General features: G+C 38.1%; 1 protein-coding gene across 3 annotated transcripts in view; it reads left to right on the top strand.

Moving 5' to 3' along the window:
• Positions 1-21,426, top strand: part of FNDC3B (fibronectin type III domain containing 3B) — a 359,867-nt gene that overhangs the window by 195,613 nt on the left and 142,828 nt on the right. For all 3 annotated transcript variants that reach the window (XM_082624742.1, XM_082624743.1, XM_082624744.1), the window contains exons 5-6: positions 17,030-17,273; positions 20,628-20,915. In XM_082624742.1, coding sequence (XP_082480868.1) covers positions 17,030-17,273; positions 20,628-20,915 — 532 coding nt within the window. The remainder of the gene's footprint in view (positions 1-17,029; positions 17,274-20,627; positions 20,916-21,426) is intronic.

Genomic DNA, 21,426 nt, shown 5'->3' with positions numbered 1-21,426 from the left:
AATGAAGAAAATTGAGAACCTGAAGAGGTACAACATCGTCTTTAAGGCTGACCGTATATACACTTGAAAGGAATGAAGAAGGTTGGAACCAAGTATAAAATGTCTTAGGAGACTTGTGAAGGAGCAAAATACATTTTTGTTATGCAGTTGTGGGAAGAAATAATCACTTAAAAAAAATCCCCCTCCTGGCTAGACATATGTGAGAATGCCCAATACTAGTCTGTCCCTATGCAATACAGTCTACATCTTAACCCCACAGTCCTTTTCCTCAAATACATGTGGCTTCCTTGTTCAGATCTAGAGTTGGGTGTACATTGTGTAGCGGTATAGTTAAAGGTCTCTGTTGTAGTATATGGATTCTTAATATTCAACCCTGTCCTCCTTTTGAGAATCACCTTTTCCTATTGCCCCACATTGCTACCACCTTAAACCTCTGTCCCCTGGCTTTTTCTCAACTTCATACTTTTGTGCCCATTATTTCTCTCTTCTTGGAGAACTCTAGAGCCCTTCTTTGTCTGACAGTTCAATAATTCTTCTACTCAAATACCCCTCCTCAATGTGACCACTTTAGAACCTCTAACACAGAGATGGTTGTTTTTGGGTTTTTTTTGTTTGTTTTTTTCCAGAATCTTTGGTACTTTGTCCCCATCTCTGTCATGAAACACAGTACATTTTATAACCATCCCCAAGAATCTTAGTGCTTCATTGGGATTATATCTGAGAATTTAGAATACTGCCTGGTACATAGTAGGTACTTGATAAGTGCTTTTAACTGTAAGTGATTGGCCAACTTGAAATAAAGTAAATACAGGATAGATTCATAGGTTTGGTTCAAAGATTTGCAGGTTCAAGTAGAGTAGTAATATGCCTGATAGCTGGAAAATTAGCAAGATGAGAGTGATGTATACCTGCAAGGAATGAAATGCTCTGAATGTGGATTTAAGAGAGAGAAGTGCCAAGATAGTTCAGTAGAGGAAGGAATAGTCTCTTCAACAAATAGTGCAGGGACAACTGGTTATCCAGATGCAACAGAATGAAGTTGGACCTCTACCTCACACCATATACAAAAATTAACTCAAAATGGATCATAGATGTAAGAACTAAAACTGTATAACTCTAGGAGTAAAATTTTATAACCTCGGATTAGGCAATGGAATCTTACATATGACACCAAAAGCACAAGCAGGAAAAGAAGAAAACAGATAAATTTGACTTCATCCAAATTACAACTTTTTGTGCTTCCAAGGTACCATCGACAAAATGAAAAGAGAACTCATAGATTGGGAGAAAATATATGCAAATCATATATTTTAGAAGGGACTTGTATCTAGAATATATAAGGAAATCTTAACAGCTCAAGGGTAAAAAGACAAAAAACCCAGTTTAAATATGGGCAAAGGATCAGAATAGACATTCTCCAAAAACAATGTACAAATGGCCAAATAGTACACGAAAAGATGGTGAACATCATTTAACCATCAGGGAAATGAAATCAAAACCACAGTGCAATATACTTCACACACACTAGGATGGCTTTAATCAAAGAGACAAGGAGGAACAAGTGTTGGCAAGGATGTGGAACAATTGGAACCCTCATGCACTGCCTGTGGTAATGTAAACTGGTACAGCTGCTTTGGAAGATAGTCTGGCATTTCCTCAAATGGTTAAATATAGAGTTACCATGTGACTCTGCTATTCCACTACTAGATAAATACCCAAGAGGAGAGAAAACATATGTTTATACACAAAAAAGCTTGTACATGAATATTCATAGCAGCACTATTCATAATAACCCCAATGTGGAAACAACCCAAATGTCCATCAGCTTATGAATGGATAAACATGTTGTGATATATCCATAAAATGGACTATTATTCAGCCATAAGAAGGAATGAAGTACTTATACATGCTAAAAAGTGGTTGAACCTTGAAAATATTGTGCTAAGTGAAAGAAGCCAGACACAAAAGCCATATACAGTATCATTCCATTTATATATAATGTTCAGAATAGGCAAATCCATAGACACTGATAATATATTAGTTGTTGCCAGGGGCTGGGGGAGAGAGTATTAGGGAGTTGCTGCTAATGGGTGTGGTATTCTTTTTGGGGTGCTGACAGTGTTCTGGAAATAAATAGTGGTAATGGTCACTCAACTCTGAATATACTAAAAACCAACTGAATCAGACACTTTAAAAGAATGGATTTTGTGGTATGTAAATTATACCTCAATAAAGTTATTACAAAAGAGGAGGGAGGGAAAGATAGTGACTAGTCCTAATTATTGATCAGCAAACAGTGGCACAGCTGGGAAAAATGGCCCAGCCTGTCTTGGTGCCTGTGTTGATGGTGGTAGTAACTACTGTGTATGCTGTGCACTCTGCTAAATGCTTTATTTATGTTTCTAGTTTTCACCATCCTAACTTTACATACGAGGAAGCTAAGGCCCTGAGTTGAACCAGGATTGCAACCCAGGCATTTCTGAACTCACTGACCTTTTCCCCACTATGATGTGATCTCTAAGTCATTGACAGAGCCTACTTTGATGGATATACAGTTGACCCTTGAAGAACATGAGTTGAAACTGTGCAGGTCCACTTATACGTGGATTTTTTTCAGTACTAAATACTCAGTACTACACTATCCGTGGTTGGTTGAGTCCATGGATGAGGAGCTACAGATAAGGAGAGCTGATTATAAGTTATTTGCAGACTTTTGACTGTGAGGCGGGTCGGTACCCCTAACGCCCACCTTGTTCAAAGATTAACTGTATTTGCTTCATGTTACATTGCTTTTGGACAACGTGAGTGTGGATGTGTGGTGTGTCTACTTGTGCATCTCTAATACTAAAACCCCAGCTCCTCATATATGAGATGGTACATTATTGTAAGAAAATTGAAGAGAGAGGCAAGTAAATGATTAAAGACATTACAGTAGTCACTCTAAACTGAGTCAGTGGGGAATTTCTTGGTTGTAGCATTCATTCCATACTTCGGTAGCTAAAAGTGCTTTAAAGATAAATTGATAAACTTGATCAAGTTGACAAAATACCAGTGTCAGTAATGAGCAAATGATCTTATAGAAAGACAAACATGTGGAGTTGAGACAGCTCTGCTGTGACGCACAGTCAACAGCACAGCCTGTATTTTCTTAGGTTGGGAAGGACTGACCCTGTGGGCTTTAGAGATAGTGTGGACTAGGGCAGGAGAACAGTGGAATCTTCTCTGAGATAGTAAGCTTTTCTTTGTTGTAGTGTGAGTGTGTGTTTTACTTTTTGGTGGGAGGCTGGGGGAGGTTTGAGGAAAATGTGATCTGACATTTTCAACTTGAGAGAAAACACAGGCTAAGTTTTTGTGGTTTTTTTTTTCCCACCTGTGAGAAAGTGGATTTAGGTGAGAGGGAATTTAATTTTGGATTTAGGTGAGAGGGAATTTAATTTAGCCTTATCCACTTATCACCATTATTTCCATTATGTAAAAGCATTTATTAGTGTCATTAGGGTTGAAGCTATGGGAAAAGAGGGCGAGCTAGGAAGAACATGGACATTACTTGAAAAGGCCTGCCTTCGTATTCCACCATGGCTACTTCCGTGTAGCTTTTACAAACTCTTTTGCCACATAGGTGAATGCCTACCTGATGTGGCAGAGGGAAGAATTAAGAGAAATGCTGTGTAAGGTGTGTAGTCCACAGTGGGCATTCACTAAGTGGTAGCTATTAGAATGAAGAAGCCTGTTAGAACAATTTCAGTGAAAGTTTGGCAGAATTTGCCTTCCTCAATACATATTGAGATCATGCCATATGAAGCAAATTTTTCCTTTCATTGTACACTTCCCTGGTTTTTCTTAAATTTTTTTTAACCTCATCATTAACTTTTGAAGAATTTATATATAAAAATTTCTTAAGCACATGCCTTGAGTTTTATGTTCCATGCTTCCATAGTAATTTATGAAACATTTTCAGAAGTTACAGGGAAAGGATTCATGTAGACCCCCAGATTTAAAAAGAATATGAAGAGACAAAGTGAAACATCCAAGTTTAATGTTCCATCATTTGAGAAACCACTCTTCTTTTTCCAGGTTAATTGATGTAACCTAAAATCTTCAGAGTAGTCAAAATAAGTGTTTCTGTTGTTATAGCAGAAGTACACATTTTAACCCATTCTGTTGTTTTGGGGATTAGTTAATGGGTAAATACCTGTTGAAATTATATATATTCCATTTCTCTTGACAGGGGAGAGACGAGAAATCTATTTAAATACATGTTTAAATTTTGGTTTGGTTGATCATTCTCCAGTGAGGCTTGTTTTAAGAGTTGGCCAGAAATCAGAGCCCTGTGGAGAAACAATGGGGCCTGTTAGGTGGAAGCCATGGAATGCTTTTCTCCGTTTTGTTCAGTCAAGTCGGCTGAGCTATGAGCATTAGCCTCAACTGCTTCCCTTTGGTAATTACAACCTAGTGTTAAACTAATGCTGTGCTTTACCTTCAACGTTGTGAAAATGATGAGCAGGAAGGAACATGGGGCATTGCCCTGTGCCTGGGTAGACCAAGAATCAGACCCATTTGGCGGCCAATAATAAGAAAATTGGAATCTCTTTCAAAACTTTAAATCCTCTAGAAAAATGGACTTTTCTATAGGAAGTTAGGAAGATGTTTCACAGTGAACAGTGTGTGTGCACACAGTGTGTGCACGGGTGTCGTGAGCTTCTGTGGAAAAGAGCAGAGGACTTAACATACCCATTCTGTTTTTGTTTCTATCATCATCAGATTTACAATAACTTTATTTTCATTTTATGGCTTATTTTGTCTGAGGAGCGATTACAGACAGGGTTGGCGATGCTAAATTAAAGAGCTGTACCCTCCCCTCAAAGCATTTTGCAAGTTCTCTCTTTCTGAGTCCTCTGTCTCCCTGTTCTGCATTTTCTTTTGGATTTCTTCCCTTTGTTTCTACGATCCTGGCATTGCGACCTAATAGAACACAGGATTAGCAGCATGAAATATGTGTCCTGTTCATCACTGTATCTCTAGTTCCTTGAAAGGTGTCAAGCACATACTAGGTATTTATCAAAATTTGGCTGACTTTTGGAGTCATTTTTATCTTGTGGAGGGGGGAGGGCAAAGGAAAGTGTTTGAGGATCTCTGAGGTTCTTTTCTAATCTAAAATTAGAGGATTCTCCTGTACTGTTCATACTGCTCCTTAAGAAGGAGACCAAGAGAGAATATAAGTAAGTTTCCATAAGCAATCACTACCAAAACAGTGGGGCACACTTTTTTGGGATTTAGCATTCTATTGAGTAGAATGCTATTCTTCACTTCTACAGAAAAATGATAGTTGATTTGATAGTTGATTTTCATAGTAATAATATTGAGAAGATGTCACATCTAGAAATGACTTCTGAATCATTGATAAGGATTAAATTATGCACATTACATTATATATGATTTTATCACACAATTATTGTAGTCTGTCTTTCTAAGTTAATAACCCACTTTTGTCATATGTAACAACTTTTCTTAGAAAATCACATTTGCCCAACCTTTGGGCACAAAACTTAACCAAGGTTAAGTGGTTATATTCCTACACACTCTTTGAAACTCATCAGGTTTACAAACTTGGACTTACAGTTGTTTTGCTTTGTAATAACTATCTGATTTTCAACAGCACAGATTCTTTTTTTTGCCGTACGCGGGCCTCTCACTGTTGTGGCCTCTCCCATTGTGGAGCACAGGCTCCGGACGCGCAGGCTCAGCGGCCATGGCTCACGGGCCCAGCCACTCCGCGGCATGTGGGATCTTCCCGGACCAGGGAACGAAACCGTGTCCCCTGCATCGGCAGGCGGACTCTCAACCACTGTGCCACCTGGGAAGCCCCCAGCACAGATCTTAATCCTTTCTCGTGCCATGGAACCCACTGCCAGACTGATGAGCATTTTTAAGTGTAAAATATAAATTTCATAGACACAATCTAGAACAACCTGCCTGTGTTTCCATTGATGTAAATGTGTCTGAGAAGCTGGACTGAAAAGATGTTATTGGCTTTGTCTTCTGTGCTGGTCAATGGAGAGGTGCTGGAGGAACAGCAACAGTTATTCCCGTTGATTCCTGCTGTTAATAGCTTTATTAATATCTTTTTTAAAAATTGAAGAACAGTTGATTTACAGTGTTGTGTTAATCTCTGCTGTACAGCAAAGTGATTCAGTTATACATATATATATACATATATATACATTTTTAAAACATTCTTTTCCATTATGATTTATCTCAGGACGTTGAATATAGTTCCCTGTGCTATACAGTAGGACCTTGTTGTTTATTATTAATATCTTAAAGGCAGCTCAGTTTGGCACAAATTAAACCATCAGATTGTTACTTACTGTTTATCTTCTAACAAATATTCTGTTCCTTAAAACAGCATTTCCATCTAGTCTGAAATAATTGTTTGGTCCATTTTATTAATTGGAACTCTATGGATGTAACTCTTCACTTGTCCAATGTTCTCATGCTCCGTACAGATACTGGGGAGTATTAGATTTGATTTTTGATCTTCAAATGTGGTTCTTTTTGGTATTTGGGTTGGTAATATACAATAAAATATGACCAAAGGCACAGCATTTCTAGTGAGAGTACTTGGGTATGAATCTTGTCACCCATTTAGCAGGCCTTAGGTTAATTACTTAATTGTTCCTGAAGATTCTTAATCCAGAATTTAGGACTATGATGTTGCCTATGTTAGAGGATCTTCTGAGTATTATGCGAGTTATGTGCCGAGCACTTTATACGTTATTAAGTTGCTTAGCTCTCTCTAAATAGGGCCTCTCTGTCCCTCAAGCTAGGGTAGCCAAGATATGGTAATGGAGCTGGCACCAGCTGAGGACCCAACACCAGTTCTGTGGTTCATAAGATGTGTCTCAAACCTTGCTGGCTTCCTTCTTAATGTCCCCTCAGCTATATAGCATTCCATACTTTACTGAAGAAGTTGGATTAAAAGAGATACCACAGAAGATGTACTTGTTTCCATACTCCTCTCCAGCCTTCAGTGGTTTTAGTTATAAATCACTTGACAGTCACCTGGAAGGAGCCCTGTCTGTTTAGTAAAGTACTAAAAGTTGATTTCATTTATATATGACCTAGCTGTGCTTCTTTTTCCAGATTAAAGATTTATGTAAGTGTCAGTGGTTTTTCTGTGTATAAAAGTGTTAGTACCTATAAAGCCACCAGAGTGAGGCTTGCCATTTATGAGGGTATCTCCTTATATTGGTCACCTCTTTTTATTTATTTATTTTTAACATCTTTATCGGAGTATAATTGCTTTACAATGGTGTGTTAGTTTCTGCTTTATAACAAAGTGAATCAGTTATACATATACCTATATCCCCATATCTCCTCCCTCTTGTGTCTCCCTCCCTCCCACCCTCCCTATCCCACCCTTCTAGGTGGTCACAAAGCACCGAGCTGATCTCCCTGTGCTATGCGGCTGCTTCCCACTAGCTATCTGTTTTTCATTTGGTAGTGTATATATGTCCATGCCACTCTCTCACTTCATCCCAGCTTACCCTTCCCCCTCCCCATATCCCCAAGTCCATTCTCTACATCTGTGTCTTTATTCCTGTCCTGCCCCTAGGTTCTTCAGAACCTTTTTTTTTTTTAGGTTCCATGTATATGTGTTAGCGTACGGTATTTGTTTTTCTCTTTCTGACTTACTTCACTCTGTATGACAGACTCTAGGTCCATCCACCTCACTACAAATAACTCAGTTTCATTTCTTTTTTATGGCTGAGTAATATTCCATTGTATATATGTGCCACATCTTCTTTATCCATTCATCTGTTGATGGACACTTAGGTTGCTTCCATGTCCTGGCTATTGTAAATAGAGCTGCAATGAACATTGTGGTACATGACTCTTTTTGAATTATGGTTTTCTCAGGGTATATGCCCAGTAGTGGGATTGCTGGGTCGTATGGTCACCTCTGTACAAGCTTGTCTCTAAGATTCATGCTCTAAAATACTGAAGACAAGTGCCATATCAATACCTTCAACTCGTGATTCCCCATTCAGCAACCTCAGATTTGTTATCTGGATCTAACCATTCCCCTGTCACTCTATACTTTAGCCATTGCCTGAAGTTGGCATGTGCATTAAAACTTATGCACCAAAGGACAATTTAAGGTTTCTAGGTATAAATGAGTGTGTGGGTAAAATGTTTGGGGAATTTTTATTCATTCATGAATCACCTTATTACTTAAATCCTTAAGTTTGGTTACCTGTGAAGCATATGAAATTAGTTGTTTACTTAGTCATTGGCAAGAACTGTTTCAGAAAAGTAGCTGGAATTTTCAAGGAACTTTTTTCTTCCTTGATTCAGAGAGGATGTTGATTATCAATCTGCAACTACTCTGCAGGATAATCCTTTGATATTGTATAAAGGGCTTTTAGAAACCCAGAAATATCACCAATAATTTATTTTTCCGTTCTGCTACAAAAATAACCATGCTGTGCAGCAAGAGGAGCTGGTCCTAAACCTAGAGGGTTTATTGTCTCAGACCATTCATGATAATGTTACACTGGAAAGAGCAGATAGTATTTCATCCGTGTTGGGCTGTAACAGATGTGAAGAGAAAGGAGATTGAGAAGTAACATTTGATGTTTTCAGCCACAGTTGTGATTATTCAATTTGAACAGACAGAAAAGTAAGTCAGGAGATTTGAGAAGTACATTGAATTCTGCCACGTTTTTAAGTCAAGTAACTTAACTTCATCTGCAAAATAGAATCACTACTTGGCTCCTGTAATTCTTTGGTTGCCCTTTGAATATTCCTTTATCCTAATTTTCTCTTTCTTCTAAGGTATTTGGGGATGGTGGTAGGAGTTTCATCCATCCATAGCAGCAAAACGGGGGTTGGTCTGGGGAAAGTACAGTCCATATGTTTTAAGTCTCTACCCTCTATGAAGAACAAACTTGGTTTTCCTCTTTTGTATTGTTTACTATATTAGAAAATGCCTAGTGAGGAGTCAGTGCAGAAAGGAAAGGCGAGAAATAATGCTTCTTTATTCCTGGTTGGTGATGAATAAAGTAAAATCACTCAACTGCATTTGGATTTGAAGTAGAACTTATATAGGAAATGTGTAAGTTTTCTGTGTCTTTCGTACAGTAAAATCATACTTATTTAAAATAAGAGTGTCAGGGATAACAGATCTGGAATTAATTGAGTTTAGATTATCTGAAAGTTTAGAGTATGATGTCTAAACTCAGATATATACCTGAGTTATGCGGTGGGTTGAATTTGATAAAGAATGTGTTAATAGCTTTTGCTAGACATCAAATCTAAGAGAGAAAAAAAATTTTTTTTTTTTGCTTGCTTTTTCATTCATTTTTTGGTTAGCTAACATATATTGAGAGCCTCCTGTGTGCCTGGGTGTCTTGAGGGACTTGGAGTTGGTGGGAGACACAGATCTGTAATCTGCGTTACAGGACAGAGATGCTGGTGGAGAGGTGAGCACCAGTCTGGCTGGCAGAAGCGGGGACTGTTTGCCTGCCCGTCCCTCTGTCCATGCGGCTGTTTCATGTTGCCCAGCCTTTTCTTCTCCTTGTTCACTGCTCAGTTTTAGCTGAGACTTCTTCCCTTGCCAGAATGGCCTGGGAGCCCTCTTTTAAGTATGTTGGCCACAGTTAGGAAGTGAGTCTGAGCCCAACTTTCCCAAACACATTAGGTCCCAGTTTTCTCTGTGCAGCGGCTCACTCAAGCAGTCCAGGTTTGCACGCTGCCTGCACGCACGCGGGCTCACGTGTGTCCACACGCAGTCTGTTCTGCCTGCACCTGGGATCATCACTGACCATTGGGGAAGCCTGCTAAAATTTTTCTTTTGCCTCCTACCATTGAAGCTCTTTTGATTCTTGTTGTTTGCAGCCCAGAAGAAGTAGAAGGGGAGAGTTTTAGGAACTCTAAAGGAGTTCCTAAAGAAGGCTTTTAGTTTGTTAAACTAAAAAGAAGGAGGAGTTTGTTAAAATTCCTGTGGAGCATTTCAGTTCAATAAGGAGAAGAACTACCTTCTCTGTTAACACGAGAAAGGATCATCAAGACATAAGTGTTTTTAAGATGTCCATTTTAGTTCTTGGACTCAAAATTGCACCCCATCTTCCTCCCCCGCCACTTCCCCCCATAGCTCTCTGACCTTGTGTGTGTTAGCTTAACTTTACTGAGCTTCATTCCTTTTCTCTCTCAAATGGGGATAACTGTATTTGCCTCCCAGGGTTGTTGGGAAGATTTAGTGAGGTGGTAATATTAATAGTAGTAATTGCTAGGTAAGGTTTATCTATTATGTATCAGTTACTGTTCCAGGACCTTAACATGTTGTTGCCTTATTTCGGGTAGAAGATATTAAAGCAGAGCAGCAGGTATTCAATAAATATTGTTTGTATCTTGAATCCTTTCACATCTCTTAATAACCTATTTCTAACAGTTCATTATTTACATATTTATTTCGCAGCATACCTAACTCCTGTATGATTCTTTACATAATGAAAACTTGGGAGTATAGACCAGAATGAAAATCTGGTTCTGCAGTTGAACTAGTTGTACATTTTAACCATGCTGTGCCTTGGTTTTCTCATGTACGACGGGATGCTAATATCTAGTTCTCCAGTAGTTAAGGAAGTCACATGAGGTGACAGGTGACAGCAGCGGGCAGGCCACAGGCAGTGGCTGTGACTTGCCTTCTCCTCTCCCTCCCTGCTGCTCCCGTTAGCCCTCCCTCTTGCTGTTGCCCCCAGGCTATCTCATTTTGTTTTAACCGTTCTCTTGGTCATACTTCTAAAAACACTGGTGTAAGGAAGGCATACATTCTCTCAGTTTAACCTTTTGTGCCTCATTTTCTAGCCTCTCATCCATGTGTATAAGCCACAGGATAGCAAAAGATACTAGGCACATAGAAGTTCCTCAGTAAATACTTATTGAGTAGAATAAAGGGACGTGATAAAGATTCAAACTAGCTGCTGTTTGCCATCAAGCTTTCCTCCTTAGCTAGAGGAAGGTGGCTGGGTTTTAGTCCAGGAGGATAAATGCATTACTTTTTTTTTTTTTTTTTTTGGGTACATGACTCTTTTTGAGTTATGGTTTTCTCAGGGTATATGCCCAGTAGTGGGATTGCTGGATGATATGGTAGTTCTATTTGTAGTTTTGTTTGTTTTTTTTTACATCTTTATTGGAGTATAATTGCTTCACAAGGGTGTGTTAGTTTCTGCTTTATAACAAAGTGAATCAGTTATACATATACATCTGTTTCCATATCCCTTCCCTCTGCATTACTTTTTGAAGAGAGGTTTTTTTTTTTTGTTTTTTGTGGTGCGGGGGGGTTGTTTGCTTTGTTTTTTGTTTTTGTTTTAAGCAGACAAGAATGGTAGAACTTAAGATAGGAGGCTCTGAGAGGTGGCGTTTTAATTTGCTAAGGCCACCATAACAAAGTGTCATAGACTGGGTGGCTTAAACAACAGAAATTATTTCCTCACAGCTCCTCAGGCTATCAGTTTGGTTTCTTTTAAGGCCTCTCTCGTTGACGGCCTTCTTCCTTTGCTGTCCTCACATGGTCTTCCCTCTGCCTGTCTGTGTCCTAATTTCCTTTTCTTATATGGATATCAGTCATGTCTGATTAGGACCCACCCATATGACCTCATTTTACCATAATTACTTCATTAAAGGCCCTATCTCCAAATACAGTCACATGCTGAGGTACTGCGGGTTAGGACATAAATATATGAATTGGTGTGGGGCAGGGAGGAGGACACATAATTCAGTCCATAACAGGTGGCAACCTTGAGGACCTAGCACAATGATGTTTTCCAAGGATCTGTGCTCTCTGGAGAAGGTGGGTGTTCCGTTGAGTCACAGGGTTAGAAAAAAATCTAGATGAAGAATACTTGGTTTTCATTTCTGAAAAAACAGTACTTTGTTCAGATTTCTGAACAGAACTCACTAGGACTCAATCTAATTTTTCTCTTTATTTTTAGGGTAGACAAATCTTAATGTTTAGCACCTATTTTTTTTCCCACTTTTGAATATCCAGTGCTTAGCTCATAGTATGTATCAGGAAATAGTTGTTGAATTGAATACAGGTGATTTGTCTGCCTCTGGACATTGTCCCAATTTCATTCACCCCAAAAGGAAATGAATTGTCTTTTCCATGGTCGTTTATGAAGACTAAAGGCACATTTTTATTGTCTCAGGATTTTTAGACTGAACTCTTTCTGATGTCTGAATTCTTCTGCTACAGTAGTATATTTCTTTATGAACCGTATTTTTCAAAGAATGTTACTGCCACCATTTCCTGAGTTGCTTATTATTTTGTGCGTTATTATCGCTCCTCAGACTTTCTTATTCTTTGGAGGAACATAGGCATAATTTCCTTAGACATAGATCAAAACTGCATTTGATAATTAAATATGCTACAGTTTGTGTTATGGAAGAACAATAAACAAAACACTCAGTACAAATTTTTTGATTTTTGTTTCTGATTATTTCAGAATATTTCATTTCATAAAAATATTTTTAGTCATAAGGTAGGCTTTGATTGGCTAAGGAGCAGATTTCCAAAAGTATCCCATCACACGTGTACATGTAAATAGACTTCTTTCACAAATAACACAGAATAATTTAAGATAATTAAATATGGGACTATCAAACAGTTTTCATATATGCAGGCAGTTTATGGTTTCAAGAAGCTACTTAGTTCTCTAACTGGAAATCCATTTTTTGGTGAATAGTAATTTATACTTCATATTTATTAATTTTTGTAATTAGTGGACATATTTATTCTTATAAAATATAGTAGTAAAAAGATAATGTTTCAGCTCTGTATCTCTATTTTTTTTTTCCCCTTGACTGGAATTCTTACTTTTGTTAGTGCTTTTTGCTCAACTTTTTTTTTTTAAGCACTTTAACAAGTCAGAAACTATATGACGAAATGAAAGTAATTTCTCTTCATTGTAACTACCCCTGTTTATAAGCCCAGGGTTGTTCTTTATATTTAGTGAGATCCCTGTTCTTGTACTACCTCAGTCGAGTCTGTATAGCCTGCTTGATCATTGGAAGTTTTACGTTGACTGTAATAATGAAGGTTGTAAGCTTCTAGAAAACAAATACTTTGCTTCTGTGCCCTTCCATTGTCTAGCACAGGATTGAAAGAAGATTGTATGAAAGAGGGACATCTGGAATATGCCTTACTTTTTTCTTAATAGCTAGTGGCAGGGCCGAGGGAAAGAAGACACTATAGAATAATGCATGTTTATATCAGATGGTAAGAAAAACCCATATTTATACTAAAATTATAAAAAATGTGCTACCATATTCATGCTCTGCGTGTTAGACAAAATAGAAGATGCTTGAAATAAACAAATGGGACCTAATCAAACTTATAAGCTTTTGCACAGCAAAGGAAACTATAAACAAAACAAAAAGACAACCTCTGAAAGGGGAGAAAATATTTGTATAAGTCTGTAAATAACAAATGCTGGAGAGGGTGTGGAGAAAAGGGAACCCTCCTACACGGTTGGTGGGAATGTAAATTGGTGCATCCACTATGGAAAACAGTATGGAGGTTCCTTAAGAAACTAAAAATAGAGTTGCCATATGGTCCAGCAATCCCACTGCTGGGGCATATATCTGGAGAAAACTGTAATTCGAAAAGATACATGGACCCCAATGTTCATAGTAGCACTATATACAGTAGCCAAAACATGGAATCAACCTAAATGTCCATCGACAGATGAATGGATAAAGACGATGTGGTATATATACACAGTGGAATACTAGTCAGCCCAAAAAAAAAAAAGAATGAAATAATGCCATTTGCAGCAACATGCATGAACCTAGAGATTATCATACTAAGTGAAGTAAGCCAGACAGAGACAAGTATCGCATGATATCACTTATATGTGAAATCTAAAATAGGATACAAATAAACTTACTTAGAACAGAAGCAGACTCAGGCTTAGAAAACAAACTTGTGGTTACCAAAGGGGAAAGAGGGGGTGGTGGAGGAGGGATAAATTAGGGTTTGGGGATTAGCAGATACAAACTATTGGGTTGACCAAAAAGTTCGTCCGGTTTCCTTGTAAGCTGGCTCGAGTAGCACTTAGTTGTCTTTAACTTCATTCAAAACAATGTTAGATTGTATTGTGACAGCTGTCATATCAGCGTGCATTAAAAAAAAAATCAAAATTGATGAATTTTTGTGTAGCCATTTTAATATTGAAGATGGAAGAAAAAGCAACATTGTCAGCATATTATGCTTTATTATTTCAAGAAAGGTAAAGATGCAACTTAAATGCAAAAAATTTGTGCAGTGTATGGAGAAGGTACTGTGACTGATCGAACGTGTCAAAAGTGGTTTGTGAAGTTTCACGCTGGAGATTTCTCGCTGGACAGTGTTCCACTGTTGGGTAGACGAATTGAAGTTGATAGCGATCAAATCGAGACATTAATTGAAAACAATCAACGTATATCACATACGAAATAGCTGACATACTCAAAATATCCAAATCAAGTATTGAAAATCATTTGCACCAGCTTGGCTATGTGAATCGCTTTGATGTTTGGGTTCCACATAAATTAAGCGCAAAAAACCTTCTTGACCATATTACCTCTTGGGATTCTCTACTGAAACGTAACGAAAATGTTCTGTTTTTAAAACAAATTGTGACAGGCAGTGAAAAGTGGATACTGTACAATAATGTGGAACGGAAGAGATCGTGGGGCAAGTGAAATGAGCCACCACCAACCACACCAGAGGCCGGTCTTCATCCAAAGAAGGGGTTGTTGTATATATGGTGGGATTGGAAGGGAGTCCTGTATTATGAGGTCCTTCCAGAGAACCAAAGGATTAATTCCAACAAGAACTGCTCCCAAGTAGACCAACTGAAAGCAGCACCTGATGAAAAGCATCTGGAATTAGTCAAGAGAAAATGCAGAATCTTCCATCAGGATAATGCAAGACTGCATGTTTCTTTGATTACCAGGCAAAAACTGTTACAGCTTGGCTGGGAAGTTCTGATTTATCCTCCATATTCACCAGACATTGCACTTTCAGATTTCCATTTATTTCGGTCTTTACAAAATTCTCTTAATGGAAAAAATTTCAGTTCCCTGGAAGACTGTAAAAGGCACCTGGAAAAGTTCTTTGCTCAAAAAGATAGAAAGTTTTGGGAAGATGGGATTATGAAGTTGCCTAAAAAATGGCAGAAGGTAGTGGAACAAAACAGTGAATACATTGTTCAATAAAGTTCTTGGTGAAAATGAAAAATGTCTTTTATTTTTACTTAAAAACCAAAGGAACTTTTTGGCCAATGCAATGCTATATATAAAATAGATAAACAACAAGGTCCTACTGTATAGAACTGGGAACTATATTCAATATCCTGTCATAAACTATAATGGAAATACATATATACGCATATGTATAACTGAATCACTGCTGTACAACAGAAACTAACACAACATTGCAAATCAACTATAATTCAGTAAAGAAAAAAAACAGAAAGTGCTTTGATGATAATTATTAGTGTATACATTAGAATTTCTAGTGTCATGGTTTAAGCACCATTTCACATATACCTGTAACTTAGCAGCCTAAATGAGGCTAATGTGATTAACTTGCCAAGGCCAGGAAGAGGTTACATTTAATAAAGAATATGTAAAAAGCTACATCCTGATCTTTAGTAGGGAGTATGACTCAGAATCTTAATTTTAAGGAGTTACTATTGCTTTATTAATAAACTATTAATATAGTAGTTAATTCTGAAGCTATTATATTAATAGGTTCATTAATAAACAGTTTTTCTTAACATAAAGATTAATGGCTGTTAATTAAAATTAAACCTATCTTGTTCACTGAAGTACAGACTAATGTTGATAAACTTGCCATTTTGTCTCAAGCAGTATTTTAAGAAACAAAGCTTAGTATATTTTTTTTATTAGAATGCTTTAGACATGATTAAGTCATTTTATTTTGGCCTATAATCAGCCTCCTGAGAGGTAATGGGAAGTCTATTTCAATACACAAGTTTAATTTTCAGTTTTTTTTTTTTTAAACAAAATTTCCTATCAGTGTATGTACCTGATTGTCTTAAGCTAGATTAGGCCATCTGGTCTCTTTGGAAGCCTGGTTCCAGCTTCCAAGTTTATTCTTGTGGTGTCATTGTCCCCTTCTTTGCAGGGCCCTAATGCAGGGGCCATGCTCTCACCTGTCCCAGCCCTACCAGTTTTTTGAGGTCCCTGAAGCCTGCTCTGATTCTGCCATTTCATGCTCTTGTTCTCTGTACCCCACAGCTTTACCTTTGGATTATGGTTTCTGTTGTATTTTTTCTTATCTTGTGTCTCAACAAAATTGTTTGCTCCTAGAGCAGGTAGCATGCAGTTGGCCACAGAGGCAATAAATACTGGCTTTGTACTGCCTTATGTTACCTTCCTTGGTTGAATTTTTTAAAAATCATTTGAAGAAAGTATAGATAGAATGTTGATTGGCTCACTCTGCGCACAGCAGGTCCCCGGTCACAATGTCTCCTTCACAACACTCGGTACATCGTCAGGACATCTTGGCAGCAAAGGTGTCCTAGATTTGGGATTGCTCAAGTGTTTGAAGGGTTGGGATCCCTCATTTCATCCACAACCTTGGTTCCAGATTAAATGGCCTTTAGGTACTATTATGGGTTCTGAAGTTAATGTTACCTTGGTTTCCTAAAGCCCCAGTGTCATGGAACTGTGCTTGCTAAAGCAGGAATGGGGTTGGGTGTTATGGGGCAGACGTGGAAGCTCAGCCCTCTAAGGCATATTTACGTGGCCCAGAAAGTCTCTTCTTTTCGGAAAACCACCAGCTAAAATTCATTTAACTAGTTGAATTAGAGAATCAGAATTCAACATGCACTAATTTTTTTTTTCCTATGGAGGAGAGAAGATTAAAGTTAAGGAGGAAGTAATTAAATACCATATACATTCACAGGATATTTACTAATAATGCATACTACATTCTTTCTGCTGTTTTCTTTAGGTGATTGAAGACAATACTGGAGTCCGCCGGGTGGTGGTCACACCCCAGTCTCCTGAGTGCTACCCCCCAAGCTACCCCTCGGCCATGTCTCCAACCCATCACCTACCCCCCTACCTGACTCACCACCCGCATTTTATTCATAACTCACACACAGCTTACTACCCACCTGTTACTGGACCTGGAGATATGCCGCCTCAGTTTTTTCCTCAGCATCATCTTCCCCCTACAATATACGGCGAACAAGGTGAGTAGATAGATTGCTGGCATCGGGAGCTGTTGGAACTGGTTACAACATTTAAGTAGCTTAAGAGAGCCAGTGAGCAGCTTTGTTTCCTCTGTAATAAACATGGTAGAGGAGGTTCTATCTGCTGTATAAAGCTCATGGTAAATTCCTAGCTTTCTTTGTCCTGAATTGTGTCTTGCAACTCTTTCTTTCTTTATATGTTTTCAAATTCTGCCCTCATCCCACCCCACAGAGAGCAGGTAGTGGGAGAGCCACTTCTTATTTCAGAAAAGAGGCAGTAACCTATCATATGTTCCCATGTCCTGATAACATATTTTTATGTGAGCGTGGCCCAAGACAGAACTGCTGCACATTATTTCTTAAGCATCCATATGGTCTAGCAGTAGAAGGGAATTTACAGAGGGTTTTGTGCCCCTTTTCCAGCGATAGAAGACTGCGAGGTCTTGGTAAACCCTGGGTTTCTTGGATGCTCTGTTGCAATCTTGGCGGACTCAGAATCCCCTGATTGTTGATGTGGTCTTCCTGAACGCTGTTTTTAGTTTAAGAATAGCCATTAGTGCAGCCACAGTTTCACTGGTTGTTAGGCAAATATTTACCTTGAAATGAAAAAGAGTCTCAGAGATGCCGACATTATTTCTTTTTAGTTTTGGCCTTGGTGTTGGTTTAGTCTAAAGCCCTTCTCTATCAAAATGGATACTAAGAAACCAGATAAGTGAGGATAAAATTAGACTTCAACCTCTAGGACTTTGCAAAGGGATTTTCTTCTGTGTCTGACTATGAATTGAAGTGTTTGATTGTTTCAAACACTTATTACATTGGTTTACAGATAAATTGTATGAGAAATGCCTGTTAGTTTTGGAGGAAGTTATCACCTTACTTTCTCTCATCAATTTTATATATATATATATATGTTTCCCCCTGTACGTTTATGTCACATTGGAATATTTTCTTATTAACAAAAGAAAAATTTGAGATGGGTATTTTAAGTGAAATACCCTGTATCCTGTTGTAACTTAGGGATAGAATTTGATTTTTTGTAGTTGTAGTAGTAGTAGTTAGAAAGAAATTTAATATAATTCAAAAGGAACAGGTGCTATTATAATGGGGTATGGAGAGATGATAGCAAAAGACGAATCAATACTTTAATTGCATGGAGGCATCAATAGCTTCCTATTGCTAAAGTCTTTTTGCCTAGTAGCATAACACTCCAAAACATCAGAGACTGGGCATGTTCCATGAAAACATTTTGATAAAAATTGAAAAAATTCAGTTAATTAAGTATAGTTTTTAAAAAAGTATTCAGTACTCTGACACAGTACACATTAAGTATTTGAGCATTTGTCAGAATTTTCTGGTTGGGTCTGAGCTTAATGACAGTGTGAAAAGCCTTGACTACTGACTCATTGCTTGATGAAGAGTGTCTGACCTGCCTTATTTTAGCAGTCTTTTAGTAGGATGCCACACAGTTACTGTTTTGTGAATGGTGTCCTCTGTAATTTTATGCAGCAGTATGATTTAAGTCATCATTAGAATTAAGCAAAAAGAGAAATTATATTGTCTTCATTGAATAGGGTATTTTGGTTTAATTTCATTAAAATAACACAGAGCAATAATGTAAAATAAAAGTGCCTTCATTGATTCCAAATTAAAGAAAGCAGAAAACAAAAATCCTTTGCTTTATAAATAAAAAGCCTTTTATATATTGTCTTACCTTAGTTCTCAGTGTGCATACACCTAAAAGCAATTTAAACATTTAATTTCCCAAACCATGTGAGTTTAAAAGTTCTTGATGTTTTAAAATATTATTCTATCAATACCCATGGTGAATATTTTAAGTCTCAAGTGTAATGCATTGTGATATTTAAAGCCTTTTTACCATTCTTTTTGTATGTTTAGACATAGTTTATTTGGGCATGCACTTTTTGAATAGGATTGTGTTTCTGTAGTGCAGATTGGTTATCTTGAAAAGATTTGCTTTTTAAAGGTCTTCCTCAAGCTATGTGAACAGAAAGAAAATGAAAAGTGGAGCTTTACCATTGAACAATTGAAACATTAGTCATTAAGTTATATAGGGTGACCATACATTCCTGGTGTGCCTAGGACAGTGCTGGTTTAGGTCTCGTGTCAAGAGAAATAATTAGAAATGCTCCCTAATCATGCTCAGAAATACTCAGATTTGGATGGTAATTTATGTGGTCAATCTGTGCACATGGGGCCTTTTTTTCTTATAAACATGTAGGGACCCAGTGTCTGTGTTATACATTACCATTTTTATTAATGTCTAAATAGAATTTTTAATTGCTTAAAAAATTTAAATTTAAAATAAATGTTTTCCCTAAGATCATGAGATTATTTTGCAGGTTCCCATTTTCTTTTTTTTTCTTTTTTTTTTTTTTTTTTTTTTTTTGCGGTATGCGGGCCTCCCACTGCCGTGGCCCCTCCCGCCGCGGAGCACAGGCCCCGGACGTGCAAGCCCAGCGGCCATGGCCCACGGGCCCAGCCGCTCCGCGGCACGGGGGACCCTCCCGGACCGGGGCACGAACCCGCGTCCCCCGCACAGGCAGGCGGACTCTCAACCACTGCACCACCAGGGAAGCCCCCTCCCATTTTCTTTTGAGCCATGTAAAAATATGGATAGTGAAGCCAGGTGACATTCTACTGGTCAGTTTGTCTTACCTCCTGATTACCCCAAAATACTAGTTATGACCGTAGATTATTATGCTTGGCACCGGGTTGCAGAGATGGCTTATATTTATCACTACAAGATCTCCTTGAACATTTCCCCTGATTCTGTGAGCTTTGATTATTTTTAATGGAAATTTCTCATCTTTTCATTTTAGTAGGTTTTGTTCAAATGTTGGCTCTTCTAGATGGCACAGATAACTCCTTATATTCTAGTTGCTGTATACTTTCTGATAGAAATGCTATTCTGTCCGTAAGGATAAGCATACTTTCAAGTATCTTGATTCTAAGAACACATTACTTAAGGGGGTATTTTATTTGTTAATTCTAACTTTTTTTGTATGTTGCAACTACTAAAAATAACTGACAGGCAAATCAAGCTTAGTTATCTATTCAACTAAAATATTGGTGGACAGTAACCCTTCTTCGGTATTTCCCATAATTTCTGGAACATTTCTGAACATACAGTATAGTTTTTTAACGATTAACTATTCCTTTATTGGTTAGAAATGAATGGGAATATTTTAAACATGTATAATCTGCGTATCGCTTTTACACTGTATTTAGTAATATGTTAAACTTCTTCCTTCAGGCGTCAGGTCATTTGACCCTATAATAATTTGTTATTGGAAACGTAGACTGAGCTTGCATTTGTCATAATCATCATTTTAGAAATTATACCACTCTATGGAATGTCGAGTTATATCACCCGAGAAGACCAGTACAGCAAGCCTCCGCACAAAAAGCTGAAAGACCGCCAGATTGACCGCCAGAATCGCCTCAACAGCCCTCCTTCTTCGATCTACAAGAGCAACTGCACAACCGTGTACAATGGCTATGGGAAGGGCCACAGTGGTGGTGGCGGCGGAGGCGGGGGAGGAGGCAGCGGTGGGCCGGGCGTTAAGAAGACAGAGCGGCGAGCAAGAAGCAGTCCGAAGTCAAGTGACGCAGACTTACAAGGTAATGTTCAAAGACGTTTGCCGTGAAAGACTGAGACGCCGAGTTTTATGTCAGGGTGTTGCATGGCAGTTGGTCTTTCTGCTAGGAGTGATAGGGTAGACCTTCTCTTATCTTTTGCTTAGCAAGGACAGGATGTTGTATCATCTCTTTTCTATTACTGCTTCATGGCAGAAGTGTTACTTCTTCGATCACACGTGCTGTGTCACATTCTACTTAATCTCAGTAACAAGTACCTGAAAGTGTTTTCACGTTAGCTTACTTCCGTTGTTTCATTCTAAGTAGACAAATGTGGAAGAGATCCTAAGTAAAACAGGTAAACTTTCTAAGAAGTGTAGGGCTAGTTTAAATCTCAAAATAATTATACCTCATAAAACCAGATGTAATTACTTCCATACTGTAGTGAAATTTGTCATCGTGTAAGGGAATATATTTCTGTCTCCCTCATCAGTTATTGTTTTCAATGCCACCTTTGGCATCCTGAATGAAGTATTCATAGACCAAGGATGAGAAG

Source organism: Mesoplodon mirus (assembly GCF_964341445.2).
Source record: "Mesoplodon mirus genome assembly, chromosome: 6".
Taxonomy (NCBI): domain Eukaryota; kingdom Metazoa; phylum Chordata; class Mammalia; order Artiodactyla; family Ziphiidae; genus Mesoplodon; species Mesoplodon mirus.
The sequence above is the reverse complement of the archived record's forward strand: the minus strand, read 5'-3'. Positions and strand labels throughout refer to the sequence as shown.